This window comes from Varroa jacobsoni, unplaced genomic scaffold, assembly GCF_002532875.2.
Source record: "Varroa jacobsoni isolate VJ856 unplaced genomic scaffold, vjacob_1.0 scaffold_294, whole genome shotgun sequence".
Taxonomy (NCBI): domain Eukaryota; kingdom Metazoa; phylum Arthropoda; class Arachnida; order Mesostigmata; family Varroidae; genus Varroa; species Varroa jacobsoni.
The window spans coordinates 217,042-231,246 of record NW_019213196.1 but is presented as its reverse complement, the minus strand read 5'-3'; the positions used below and the strand labels follow the sequence as shown (position 1 = coordinate 231,246).

At 39.8% G+C, this 14,205-nt stretch overlaps 1 protein-coding gene and 1 long non-coding RNA gene across 5 annotated transcripts in view; both read left to right on the top strand.

Annotated features, from left to right (window-relative positions):
* The first annotated feature begins 2,176 nt into the window (after positions 1 to 2,176).
* Positions 2,177 to 12,049, top strand: LOC111259101 (uncharacterized). 4 transcript variants are annotated; one of them, XR_015310446.1, is made up of 7 exons: positions 2,177 to 2,897; positions 6,227 to 6,337; positions 7,585 to 8,616; positions 9,210 to 9,367; positions 10,359 to 10,468; positions 11,164 to 11,394; positions 11,954 to 12,049. It is a non-coding gene; the product is annotated as an uncharacterized LOC111259101 (long non-coding RNA). The 4 variants fall into 4 exon arrangements; XR_015310445.1 differs by lacking the exon at positions 9,210 to 9,367 and having other exon boundaries at positions 2,181 to 2,897; positions 6,227 to 6,333; XR_015310444.1 differs by lacking the exon at positions 9,210 to 9,367 and having other exon boundaries at positions 2,182 to 2,897.
* A 642-nt stretch (positions 12,050 to 12,691) lies between these two features.
* Positions 12,692 to 14,205, top strand: part of LOC147753690 (uncharacterized) — a 3,204-nt gene continuing 1,690 nt past the window's right edge. Inside the window, exons 1-3 of the mRNA XM_086967731.1 lie at positions 12,692 to 12,752; positions 13,345 to 13,682; positions 13,895 to 14,087. Of these exons, the coding sequence (XP_086823857.1) occupies positions 12,713 to 12,752; positions 13,345 to 13,682; positions 13,895 to 13,963 (447 nt within the window). The 5' untranslated portion in view covers positions 12,692 to 12,712 and the 3' untranslated portion in view covers positions 13,964 to 14,087. The remainder of the gene's footprint in view (positions 12,753 to 13,344; positions 13,683 to 13,894; positions 14,088 to 14,205) is intronic.

Below are 14,205 nucleotides of genomic sequence, written 5' to 3'. Positions count from 1 at the left end.
TGGATATTGCAGTTAGATGAGTGATAAAATTTTATGTAGCAAGGGTGCACGTTTTCAGCATCGGCACTCTCACAATCGACAATGATGTTTGTGGCAGCCTGGAAATCAGTAGTGAATATATAACGAGTAGGGGAACTCTGTGACGTTTCATTTCAGTGTCACGCGTCATTGCACTACTGATTGTGCACCTTCCGAATGCCGTTTTAACGTAAATTTAAAAAAAGGCTAACGTTTCTTTTTTCTAGAGAGAGATGATTATTATATTGCATATTATATTATAGTTCGTACAAAATTAGAAAGTAGGCTGAAGTGCGCTACAGACTCCAGTGATGCAGAGTACATGAGCTTTCGCAGAGTACATGAGCTTTCGCACGAGAAACGCAAATGGAAAAAATCTTAGATATCAAGATTTCTAAAAATCTGGCGAAAAATAGCAAAAAATTGTCTCCTGGAAATGAAAGAATGCTACCCATATGCCAGGCCCAAAAGACTGGCGTAGAAAATGTGTGGCTGGGAGACAATCCAGTAACAATACTAATGAGTCTCAAGAGTTAGAACTGTGAAATACATTTAGTCAAGGATCGATCAAGCAAAAACCTTTATGCCCGAGGCCAGAGATCATCGTTATATGACCCCAAGTATGTACAGCTCTCGTTCCCAATTTATAGGACATTCTTTCTTTGAGAAATTTCTCTTTATCTCCATATCAGGTCAAGTGGCTGTTTCTTCTCCAAAGAGCGCTTTTCTTTGTGTAACAGATAATTGATTAGAGAACCTTTTTGAAAATTTAGGAAAAACCTGTTTTGGGCTGCTTCGAAACCGAATTTGTCTTGTCTAATGAAAAGTGCAAAGTTTTCTATTTTTTTTTTCCATTATAATTGCAGACAGAACTGGAGAACTGAAGTAAAATATAAACGTTTGTTCTCTGACGCTCAGCTTTTGAAAGAGACCGTTTTGAATAATTATAGCTGACGGAAATCAGATTTAAGCAAACAGTACATTAATAATTAATTCTAGGTACTGCAGAGTCAAGATATGCTCGTCTAAATTCTTGGACCCTAACCGGTATGAGTTAATGAATGAAGAAAAGTCAGTCTGCACTCAATTACCAAAGGTTGTTTACAATTGGACAATCGCTAAAAATCCTGATAATGCACTCTGTGGGAGTGCATTTTGATTTTTGCCGTACATTCGACAAACTTGGATGTAACCCATTAATCTTGAAGATGTCGTTGCTTTGCGTCTCAATGTAACAAGCGATATTGCGCCGATTCCACAAATTTCTGAAAAAATTAAACACTTCCTATCAGGCTCTTCAAAAGTAACTTCTTACTATACTGCTTATCATTTATCTTCCGGCCCGCTCTTTTGAATATATAGCATTTTTAAACTATTATGTTGGGAAGAAGGTTCGCGTCACATATAAACACAGAATAAGGACAAGTCTAAAAGGGAAGCTTTTCTAATTGCGGAAAAACCTCAGCCCCTCATAACGAAGGCACGAAGAAGCAAGCTCTCGTGTTATTTCGCACGGGCGGCTGTACGCAGGTACCACTATATTCGAGATAATCCTGTGTTTAGGGCAGACCGATAATTCACCAAAGTTATAATCTGAATTTGTCCCGTTTATACACAGATAAATCTTTTTGGACTAGGTAGTACTTCCACTTAGCTCCATTTGGCATTTTGCTGTAAAGTCAAGAAACTGCCTCTTATCACTTTCGCGCCAAGTTCTTAGAGCTCTAAAGTCGTTGATTGTATAGCATATCGAGTATTAACTTCGTATGTCATATTAGTATACCTTGTAGCTAAGAAAACTGGAATATGTCGAAATCAATGTTTCGAGTTTGAAAATAGTTTAGTGTCCTTGTCTAGAATTGATAGCAATATAGAATGTAACGAAAAAAAAGAAAATCTTCCCTCGGAAAGGGCCGGTTGTCTGTTAGTTCTTTTATTGCTAAAGAAACAACGGAAAGATGTTTGAATGATGCTCAACGAGTATTACTGGACGATCTGGAGATCAAGTCGAAATTCGGCGCCTTCCTGGTAAACGTTTGAAAAACCGCGCGATTCCATCACAGCGGCTGGAATCGATTCGTGTTCGAAAACTGATACGTAGCAGAATATATGTATACAGGCTGCTGTTAAGAGTAAAGAGATTCTCATTTAATTTAAAAGCTTTACATCTAGGTCCGAAGATGGATTTTAGGGCAGCTTTTCTCCTTTCAGTTCCTAATGAAATTAAAGAACATTATGCGAATCGGGAAATTCAGTTGTAGCTAGCCAAATAGGGGCGCAAGACAGTTACGTGAACGAAGGCCGGCTCCCTTCATTTAGAGATCTATGGCATATTATTAATAGCAAACAGCCTGAGCGAAGCAGTAATTCTAACGGTTAGAGGGTGCTGAGGGCGTCTGCACGTACATACATACGTACGTACGTGCATCTAACTGATCTTTGTTCGGATCGTAAACTTAATAACAGAGTTTAACTGTAGTTCAGTCAGCTAGATACAGATGCATCAGTTTTGTTGTTTATCTAACGGCAGTTCAGGACGAGCTACTATGTTTTTAAACTGGCACTTTAATGCATATTGGAAACACTACACTGTTATTACTAGTACTCTGTGACACAGGAGGCAGAATGCAATGACGTTAGTCGACCGATTAGCGGATAGTGAAGTGCCGTCATGCTCTACAAGTGCGAGTGATTTCCTGATACGGATACGCCGTTGTGGACACGATCGGATCGGTTTCCCACTGTAAATTCCAGCTAATTGCCCAATGTCACACAGACTTGCATGCAATACACGAACGTTCTGCCTTTGTTCAGGTTCATTACCGCAGAGGAATAGTGCAATGTATGCACTACCTAACCGGAAGGACAATGCAATCAAGGTTCTGAACGACTATATTAATACAGTACCTAGGTAAAAAAGTTATTTTGGCCTAAATCGATATTATTACTGTGACGACACAGAACTGACTTAGCTACCTGCCGTGTGCAACTAGGCCCTTTCACACTACACATGTTTGACAGAAGTAGAAAATTAACGACTTCACGTGTATAGCTTTATATATATATATATAGCTGTATAGCTTTGAGATCTAATCTATTGAAACCCAATTCATTTTAAACTCACAGCATCAGTCGAACCGAGAAGCTCAATGCCACCAAATTGTGAATCAATTCGAGCATTTTTTGTCACAATATTGCATATAAGCAGCCCCTGCTCGTGAATAAGTTACTGTGATCTGTAAAGTCGGTAAGTAAATTTTCTTGCCCGAAACAGAACCTTAGCTCGATCATACTCGATAGGTTCACCGAATAAAGACACGTTTAGGCACTGTTCGTAGCTTCGGATATTCTGGCTGATACGGGTCCTGTAGATTTTTCAGCGGCCATATGACTGGCAAGATTACTTAACTCAACAAACAGATCCTGACAGGCATGTGACTTGGCCTAGCTCACGTAATATCTGTTGGCGGCTTAATGAAGCCCTTAGAACTGAATCAATTCAGTTAGTGTCTATCACATTTAGGCATTTAAGCATCATCTCGTCGAATTCACCTCACCGTTAAGTTATCAGCCCCAATACCCCTGTTCCTGGTGTCATTATACTGTTACCGGTCATAGTGTTACAGAAAAATGTATGTGCGACACTGTTAACTGTTACCTTTCGAGTCAGCGGCCATGGAAGATCGATCCAAAAGTTGGCGGACGTTACAAACGGCCAAATATTACAGACAGCGTACTAGCGGCGCACTAGAAAATGTGCATCGAACCTGACTAGTACGATGAACTGTTTTGATAGAGACAATGGCGTGTTGAAGGAAAGCGGCATACTGCCTTGGAGTATCGATTATCTTGATGTAATATTTCGACCTATTTCGAATATTTCGAAGTAATTGTCACCGTTGACATTCAGGATAAGTCCAGAACTGTTTTTCTTTTCTGTTAGCGTACTGTTCATAGTGCCGTACAATAGCGTTGCAGACCCATATATGCACCTTTTCATTTGTTGGTATTTTTTTTAATATAATATCGCCCAATCCGCCTCAAACCCCTGGCTCTTTCGCCACACTATTGCACACACACTCTCCGATGTACCCGCAATTACGTGCCCATTACGCAGTCAAATAAGCATATTTGTAAATATCACGCTTACTAGATTGTAAAAAAATATACTATGCATATGTAGTTCTTTCCGCCTCGCTGAATGCTTCAAACGAAACGGATAACTGTAGATCGGTATTTCACAGTTAACGCCGTGGCAAGGTACCGCCATGATCTCAGTGGGTTTCCATTTTGGGAATAAAATCTCTTGTTATATTTGTACAGTAGTAGAACTTTCAGAGACAAGAGCTCGTATAATGGCTATACTGTTGCAAGCGTTTGAAATTAATAATGAATTCTAAGTATATTACTGATTTCTACACATATATTTATCCATTATATTCTCTTCGGCACAAATAACAGCCGTCGCAAACGGCAATCATTTAACTCCTTGAGTGATCCGATCGGAACCTGTAAGTCCTTTTTAATGAAGGTGCATTTTTACGAAAGATTATTTTGGCGTTATAATTCCGATGTTGCTACAAAAACAATGAAATTTTTTTTCAAAGTAGACCGCCCGATTTTTTTCAAGGCTGAAACAAAACAGGCGGGCCAAGTTTATGTTCAGCTTCTTCAAGGTCTTCTCTCTCTCTCTCTCTCTCTCCACGCTTTGATATCCTAGCACTTCTTTGTGATCAGAAATAAATACACTCCTGAAGATTTGCTAAGAATTTTTCAAACGGGTTATGCGGTACGGTGGTGTTCTTGGCAGTAATTAAATAAATGAACTGAACGTATAATCTGCACAGACAAGCTGAAACCAGGATGCAGTAGGTGCAATATATGTAGTTTAAGCCTTAAGGCCAAATCTTCCTAATGCAAGCCTAAGGTATTTGGGAAGGAAAAGATGCTTCAGATTGAACTGATTCGGAAAGGAATCAGTAATCTCTGTGTGAACTGAAACCTCCTACGTAAACGTGCTGTACATCATCAATCATTCGTATGATATATATGTACGTATATATATTTATTTGCTTTCGTGCTAAGATGGACTATAGTTACTAATAAACAAAAAATTATCACTGCAAGGACAATTAAATAGTTTCTTTATATTTTAGTTTAACCGTCTATGCTTCTGCCCAGAGCCGGAAGGTTATAGTGACGTTTCCGCTAGTCCTTGACGAGTTCACCGCTAGGGATACAATTATTCATCCATACTGGACCTAAAAGAATAGCGTGACTATAGATATTTTGTTCTCAGACAGGCTGACAAAGTGTGCGGTCGCAATTCGAACTGCTATTGAATAAAGTCTAGCGTATGACAACTTCAAGTTAGTCATTTTGTAAAAAGGTATCTCTAAGACAACTAGCATTGAGCGTGAAACTGCCTTAGGATCATAGTCGACCTTCTTCACAGATCTAGAGCATAAGTTCAAAGCTATTGCTATTTGAAATGAGAGTAAGTTGCTGAGAAATGGACTTCTAAACGTTTCGAGATCAACCCAATTGCGTATTGAAGCCCATCGAGCCCTGTTAAATGCCTTGCTGCCTTAGGGCGTACCGCCTGAACCAGCGTAGTTTTACGCCGGGTTGTATCAGTATAATGTCAAATAGTCCTAAGCTAGAAATTAATCATAAAAATGAAGTTATCATTATTCATTTTTTTGTTGCCAAATTTAAATGTGGAGTCGCATTTACTTGTTTATCATTCTCACAAGCTGAATCCTTCGTGTTTTATTTCTTATGGAAAAGCATTTATATCCGTTTCTAAAATATCAAGTCGCAAGTATCAAGAAGTAGCATGCATAATCCGCAAACTTTAAGTTTACCAAAGAACATGCACAACCTTGAATGCACAATGCACTATATAAGCTTCAATGGTTGTATATATATTAGGCATTGAGTGTTTTAGCAAGGTTTTAGGAACGAGGATTGCGGCGGTGATCACATATCGGCATCCGAAGGGAAAGCATGTATGTGGTTTATTGCTATTCAGACATCAGCAGGGTCCCCGGACTAGTATATCAAGAATTAATGAGAATCATTCTAGCCCAATTGGTCCCGTTACGATGGGGTCGTTTTTAATAGCCTAAGATATTTTGCAATACAACGTATGTACACATCATTACAAGGCAGAGCGGTAATACTCGTAAAGGTTGCTCCTTTCCAGGTTACCTTGACGCGCTGGTTAACGTGGAGGTCGCGGAACGTCAGGTAGCGGTCATATTATGGAAGCTGATGAAAGCCCTGCCGAATGCAATCACTCTACATTTTGCTGTTCGTACGTGTGAAGAGTTCTCTAATTCGATAACGCTACAGATTTACAAGAACTAAACATTCCTTAATCGTATTGCTATTTTCTATAAAAAAAAAAAAAAAAAAACGTAATATATTGTTTTAGGTTTATAAACATATAAACCTAAAGCAATATATTACGTTTTTTTAAAGAAACAATAAACATATTGTTTCTTTTCGCGTCATAGCTTACTAAGATCTCCTCAACAAGTGTAGTAGTCTGCATGAAACAAGCTGTTAATGATTAATCCTCCTTGACCTCTGACCGCAGATTGGATATCGAGGATACAGAGCTTCGAACTGGTTTGATATAAATTAGCGCGTTTATAGAAAAATATTCGGTGTACGTAAGGTGAAAACCCACGACGAGAAAGGCCACATTACGGTGGTCAGCATTACTGGTGAATTGGGAATTTAAATTTTGTTGACTCAAAAGATAATTCAAAATTTTACGTATAGTGCTTGCCACCGTACTGTGGCCTTTCTCGTTCCAAGTTTTTACTCTATGTCCACCGAAGATTTTCAACATAAATACACAAGATATATAACAACGTATCGAACAATATATATATATGATCGAAGCGTTTTGTAACCTCCGGTTCATAGTGTTTTTAGACTTTGTACACCACTGGCTGAGGTTAGGGGAAATCTGCGCTTCATCGAACCTAATTAGTTAACCTCGCCAGTCGAAGAGCCAAAGAGCTCGTTAGGAATTGTGCTAGATTTACGATAGATTTTGGGCGATACAATAGTTAATGGTGTCTGCTTTATGCATGGGCGAAATCGTTAGGACGCAGTTAGGACGATCAAGGGAAAAATCATGAAAATAGACGAACTGTGGTATTTATGCGCATAGCCTATTAACTGTTGCTTCGTGTGTGATAAACGTGTGTCATTTTGTCTGTTTGAAAATCATTTCCGTGCAAAGACTATCGTGTTTATTGTTAGTTTGGCGAAACTTTAAACGGATTTATAAGACACATACGCAAAACATATGCTTTATGACCCCATAGGCCAGGAGCTTAGGATGCACGATTCTTCGCGGACTATTTTGGTTAGAGAGAGAGTTTATCCACCGAATAACCGGTGACTTTGTAGAACGATTCATAAAATCGTTAATCCCTATACGTAAACAAAAATGTATGGCTTCTCCTACGATTATCATTACCACGGCAAAGGGCATCATCAATTTTGTGTTTCCTTTTTTTAAGACTAACGCTGTTCTCTCCCTAGGGGAATGCGCTACATCGAGTCTTGGCCATAACGATGCATCGCTTTGTTCCTATATCTCTACGATGACAAGGACTTTCCGACACAGAAACGTGTGAATATCTTGTACTGCTTGCGAATACACCGTTTGTATGTTTCGCAATAGAATATTATGCTGTCGTTCGTCGAACCTTCCAATCTGCTAAATTGTATTCGAAGACAGAGATGTTTCACGTCCCGAGTGAAGGGCTATGTGAGCTTCTAGTAAAATGCTCATCTGACCGCTCCACTAAAAGCGGTTCTAGGCCAACGCCTCGAAAAGAATCAACAACAAAATTACACCTTTCATATATTTTAGGCAAGAAAAAGTTTACTTTTAAGGATATGTATGCAGCCGAAACCATTGTAATCTAAAAAGAGTAACTGTAAATGGCAACAGATGGCGATAAGCTGTTACCTACAGTTGCCAAACGTTGCTTAGTCAAGGTAGCGAACAGGTTAACTGGTTACACGCTAGAATGAAAGAGCACAACTCATCAGTGAGCGCAATGTTACGCCAACTGTGAGTTAAGGCCGTAATGGCGGTACTGGAGCCCTAACGGAGTAAATCGACATGATGCAGTAGAACCACAGAGCTGACTAATTAATCCTAGAGTGAACGGATGCGGATTTACCTCTCAGTGATCAAAGAATTATGTACGAACCGATCTGATATAGCCTTCAGCCGGTAAGTGCCAAAAGTGACTGTAAACCGTCGACTGAAAGATAGAGAAGAGATACTATGCGACGTACAACGTAAACCCGATAGTCATGCCAACAAGCAACGCCAGGCTAAGTTCATTGCTAAAATGCAAGGATGCTCGCCATAAGCTGATTCCACTTGTGGTACTAGAATGAACGCGACCGAGCATGTACGCGGCGAAGAGACCCCGGCGCACAAGAGAACACTGCAGCTTTAGAGCCTGTGGCGCCAAAATTTGAAAATCGCCATATATGTGTTAGCAAACCGTCGGCTAAGTTTGTCGATCTGATTCACACGGCTGCTAGCAGCGGATCGTAAGTATTATATCACAGAAGTGTATACTGTACTTTTTATGTAGCATCATATATGGGGTAACAAGGTACATAGTGTATGTAGCAAAAATCGATTTCCCCAATTCGGAGTGAAGTGGAATAATTTCTTTTCACATGAAAGCACTTTACATCTCCGCAAAACGGTGCTTTGTCCAATCTTACGCTTCGCAATCAACAGTCGCATTGAAATCATGGGTTTTAATAAGACTTTCAATTTGCCCTAATTAACGTCAATAGGTTAAACCTTTCGAAGTCTCAGGTAAATACTATCGCGTTTCGGCACTGATTCGTCTAAAGTGAGATTGAATTTCGCTAGGTAACTACTAAGTTCACCTCGTAGATCTCTTTTTGATCATCTTCTTCGCAGCTGCTGTGCTTACCTGTACGCGATTCAACGTCTCGCCTTAAAGTAAATCAATATGAATGTACCTTAACTTATTAATATGGAGACATATAATAGTCTGTTGCTAAGCGGGTCCGTGAGCCATAATACAGCAGTTTAAAATGAGTTTACTCATAATTACCGCCACCTAATATACGACTGAGTGTATATATTCCCTGTGTTTGCTAACTAGATGAAAACATAGGCAGCCTGGATTCGAATCTGGATGACAAGGAGCTTTGAAGGAGGAATAAAATAAATACATAAGCAATAAGAGAGGCGGTGAGGTTATACCGGGGCCTATCTTAAGCGAGACAGCTGAAAGTAAACTACGGAAAAGCTTTTTAAAGCGTTAGTACAATTTGTTTAACTTATCTTTTTTGTGAAATCCAAAATCGATCTCTATCTATATTAAAATTTTACACATATAACCATGGACATAAAAGATTGCCAACTAAAAAAATGACCAGTGTATACTTCAGACGCAACCAACTGCCCAACTATGCGTTTACGTGTGTTTCAAATTTAAAGAAATATACATTTCCCCTGCGTAGTTTTGGCATACGAAACCAATTTCACTAGCAGGCCTCTATGAAAACTGGCTAGAAAGTAACTCCCAAGTAATACTATGCATAGAGAAAAGTTAAGGGTTAGAGCCTGGAGAGATTTACGTCATTGGTTAGTGTCTAGCGCAGAACAAACGCCATGATGAATGAAAAGTTTGTGGGAAAAATATACTTGTGCATGAAGAGAGCGTCTGTGTTAGGCAACGCTTAGCTTAATACATTCGGCAACACTATTAGAGGACGCGTTCTCGGTCATCTCGATATCTTCATAAGTGGCGATTCGTATTAGCCGGGGTGCTCAAAACGTAAGTAGCCACTTACTATACGATATTTGCCAGGACACAAGTAACGACGGTTAGACAAACAAACACTTAAGGATAGCTTTAGATCTTTCCTCATCCAGGAAAACTAGGAGGAAGCGCAGACTATCGCTTTCACAACTTTCATAGCAGCATTCTAAAGCGTTAGAAAACGTGGGCTCAGCGGATAATGATTCTCGGCTAAAAAAAAAAAAAACTGGGCAGCGAGCCTAAACAACGCCGGGTCTTTTTAGAAACGTTACCGGTAATCATTTTAGAAAAAGTGGGCACATGTTTTTCAAATGATCTTTGTTGCTTGAAGCTTTACCCTAACTGCCCACATTCTATCGCAGTCTTTGTCTCTCTAAACGAATCAATAGTTCTCGATTATTTGCTATGCCTGTTTATTCGAAAAACCTAACTTACGTTCGATATACTACGAATATTTTAGTGGGTTTGTTGGTCTTATTTCTGCAGTGATGTGTGACCATCGGCGCAGTTATGATTACTTCGTATGAACTGCCCGCTCGGCTGATCGAGAACTTAACAAGGGCCGCAATTGCACGTTCGTACCCTACCGTTACGAGGTGAGATACAATGTTCTTATTACACTAATGTTTAACGTTACGTACACGTATGTAGATAAAACCGGATATATATAATTCAAGAGCACGTCTACAACACAAAGAGATTTTTTTTTCGCGAAGACGAAAGTCTGTTAGGGAGCGGTGGCGCAAATACTTCAGTAGTTCCACGCCACAACGAGCAGGGTCGTTCGTGTGCATAAGCGACTTACTTTTATATAATATATACAATACTCAAGGACAGGAATGATCATATTATCTCGACCGTGACCTTTTTACCCTTCACAAAGAAAAGGGACATTCGGGTCATGTTAATGCGTGATGCAAATTCTTGGGAAAGATGTATGAACCCCAAATATGAAGCGCCTGGAACTCAGTATCTTTGATCTGGAAGAAGACTTTTCAAAACATCGGAAAGATACAGACAAAAACTGAGTAATGCACGAAGGACATATCCCTATGGAGGGTATTGGGAGACATGAAGGATGCTTCATATTTGGGAGTGTGTATATATATATATATCGTTTTCCACACCATCCGTCTCAAGAAGGTTCTAAAGCAATCTAACTGCATGTTTCATTCATCTAACAGCAGCTACTGTTTTGGATTGGCAGCATAAACCTTCACATAATATAGGACGTTAAATGTAATAACCTTAATTGTCTTGTGATAACCGCTCATTATTGGTTTTTACTCAGGGTGATAAAGAGGAACGTAACAAACGCAAATGTCAACGCGTCCGAGAACGAAATGCCATTAAGCCCGACGGTAGTGAGTTAGCGCCTGGAGGGAGTGTACAGTTTGTTGGCACGACGGGATCGCCGCCATTTTGTCAGCCGTTGAAGGAAGTCCGTAGAAGCGGTCCAACAAGGACTGCAAGCTGGCATCCTGGTTTAGATAGCTCCATGGACGCGTGCGATCTCACCTATGTAACGTCTCTCAAATAATCCAAATAGTTAACAGCATACGTATAGAGCTTCACTTTTGGCAGAGCAGATGAGTAGATTACTGCTGCTGATGTCATATTAAAGGGGTCGCCAAGTCTCTAGAAGAAATTATACCGTTTCACAGAGTGTGCTTCAAATTCCTAGCGAATATCTTGAGCGGTAATAGATTTCAGTAGAAAGAAATATTTTTTTGGATGTGACCATGAGCCCTATTTCTAAGCACGTCTATATTTGTGTCAAGGTTACGTTAAGGACATCGATTAAATAATAAATGATTACGCAAGCTCTGGTCTTTTCTTGTATGGGGCAAATTTCAGGCCAAATGACAACATAATGACAACACGTATATTAAGACAATGATCTAATCACCATGAGGGACCTAGATATAATTATTTAAAAACGTTTACCCATAACGGGACATTTAAAGGTATCACCGTAAAGCTGATCTTTGTTGTTGTCTATTTATGTACAGTTCTTATTGGCCTATTGGCTTATCTAAGCAATGGACTGTTCAAGCGGCCTTAAATTTTGCTACTTTCAGGCACGGAACCGTCGATATCAACCGAAAAAGTCAACTCTTTAACTTAAAATTAATGAAGTTTTGAAAATGGAAATAAATAACCACTTCAAAAACACCTATCGATCATTCTCTGTCTATCTGAAACGCAATGTTATGGTTACTGGATATTATTCGAAGTGCCTTCTGCTGTATCATGGGAAAAACCAGGTAGAATAAATTTATTACTTCTTGTATCGTGAAGGCTGTATCGAAAAAGAAAAAGGCAAGTACATTACAACTACCTACTGTTAAGGTTTATTTCAATACCTAAGTAGCCTAATTTAATAATAGCAAATAAAACTAGTGACCTTTTGAAGCTTCTAGGTAAGGCCAGCCTTAGGATTACGCAAATACTATTGGTTTCTTGCCATAGACGAATTGTTCAAATCATCGAAATTTAAAAGCAGAAAGAAGCATGATATGTCTCAAATCGTCCCCATAAAGTCATGATTACTATTTAGCTTTGACCGAGCGACAAACAGGAATAATTCCCCAAAAAACATAAATGATGAATCGTGCAATCTGTCCCCTATAACAACCATATGCGTTCATAGGTACGTACGGTTAACGTAAACCAAGGGGCTAAATTTGTCTACTAGCCATAAAGATAAATCTTAACGCTTAAATCTCACAAAAAAAAAGGTTCCAAGTAGTGCGAACGGCAAATTTCCTTTTGTGCTCGCCCTCTGCAGATTGTCGGTGCTTCGTAAGGGGGGAAATTGTTGGTGCTACGCCCACGAGATGAACACGATAACGCTATATGAGGGTGCCGAAGTTCGTGGTAAGTACGACACAGAGAACTTGCCATCTGAGAAGCTTGCAGCAAGAACTGTTACTTTAATTAGCTAATATCGTCTTGTCATATATGCCTGGATGTAGTGGCTGGCTGCGTGTTGTTTCCCAGTACTAAGTTCTGATGCATTTCGTTCGTGCATGGTTCATGCAGGAATGAACTCACCTAGGTAATTTAAGATGTGACAAACGGTAATTTTACCCGAGCAATTGCCATACGTTATAATCGAATAGCAAGGATTAAAATAATCCAATGCCGATACACGCATCAATTTCATATTACCGAAAATATCATTTGCTGACAATAGATATGGGTACTGTTCGTGATACCACTAAAAATAACGAGTACGAAAATAAAAATAGAAATTCGATAGTATGCAACCCGACTAGGTAACGGCAATGTGTACGTTGATCAGTGTATACCATTTGTGGTGAAGATCAATGCGCAGTATTCTGATACGATTAAGATAACAAGAAAGGGGAGCATGTCTGCTTTTGAGTCACTCTCCACTCGACTATGTAAGTGGTCCTCCGTTTTCTAGCAAAACATTTTATCTAACACGTTGTGTGTAATCGTATAGGTTGCAAGTTCTCCAGCACTGATTACCAAAGCGCCCCCAGTTCAAAGTGTGCGCGCGATCGACGTCTGAATCTACTCCCTGGCCGACCTTCTGTGTCGCCCGATACGTTCTTAATTATGGCTAATGCTAATGGCAGTCGATGGCTGGCCGGTCGTAGCGAATATGATATCAATAGAAAAACGAGTTCGCCGGCCGTGACGACAGCCAGCGTTCTCTCATTAAATTCGGCAAAGTCGCCAAAAGCGCGGGCGGCACCTCGGGCCCAGGTTGATCCGGTCACCGACGAACACGCGGAACCAGTTCCTCCATCTGTTGCTGCTTTCGACCCGAAATATACGGTAACAAATTTGGCTTTAGGAATCTACTTGCCATCATAATTCAACCTTTATAGGCGAGGCATGAAATTTTCCAATTGTTAACCTACCGACTGTGTTGTCGGCTTCCGGAACAGACTGATGCGAATAGAAGAGAAAAGAAAGATAATTTGGGTGCGTCTCTGATACGCTTCACCTTGTTGTGGGATTGATTGGGGTGCCTTGATTTTTTTCAGCTGTTTTTACTGAAGGCAGCAGATGATGCTATCGAAAACCTGATATACAGTGCGGACACTTGGAGCTGATCGATAGTAGAAACACTTTTTTTTTAAGCCAGTTAACTACGCATGTTAGACTACAATTGACTGGCGCTCACAACCAAAGTCAGTCTGTTCATCGATCTTGTCCACTCGAGGCCAATCGTTAATGGTAGTGTTTTCATGAGACAAACACTAGCAGTAATCATTACCTGAAGTTCACTAACAACTTCCAATTCATAAGTTCACCTAAATGTCCATATTAAATTGGTAAAGGTTATTAATCCACT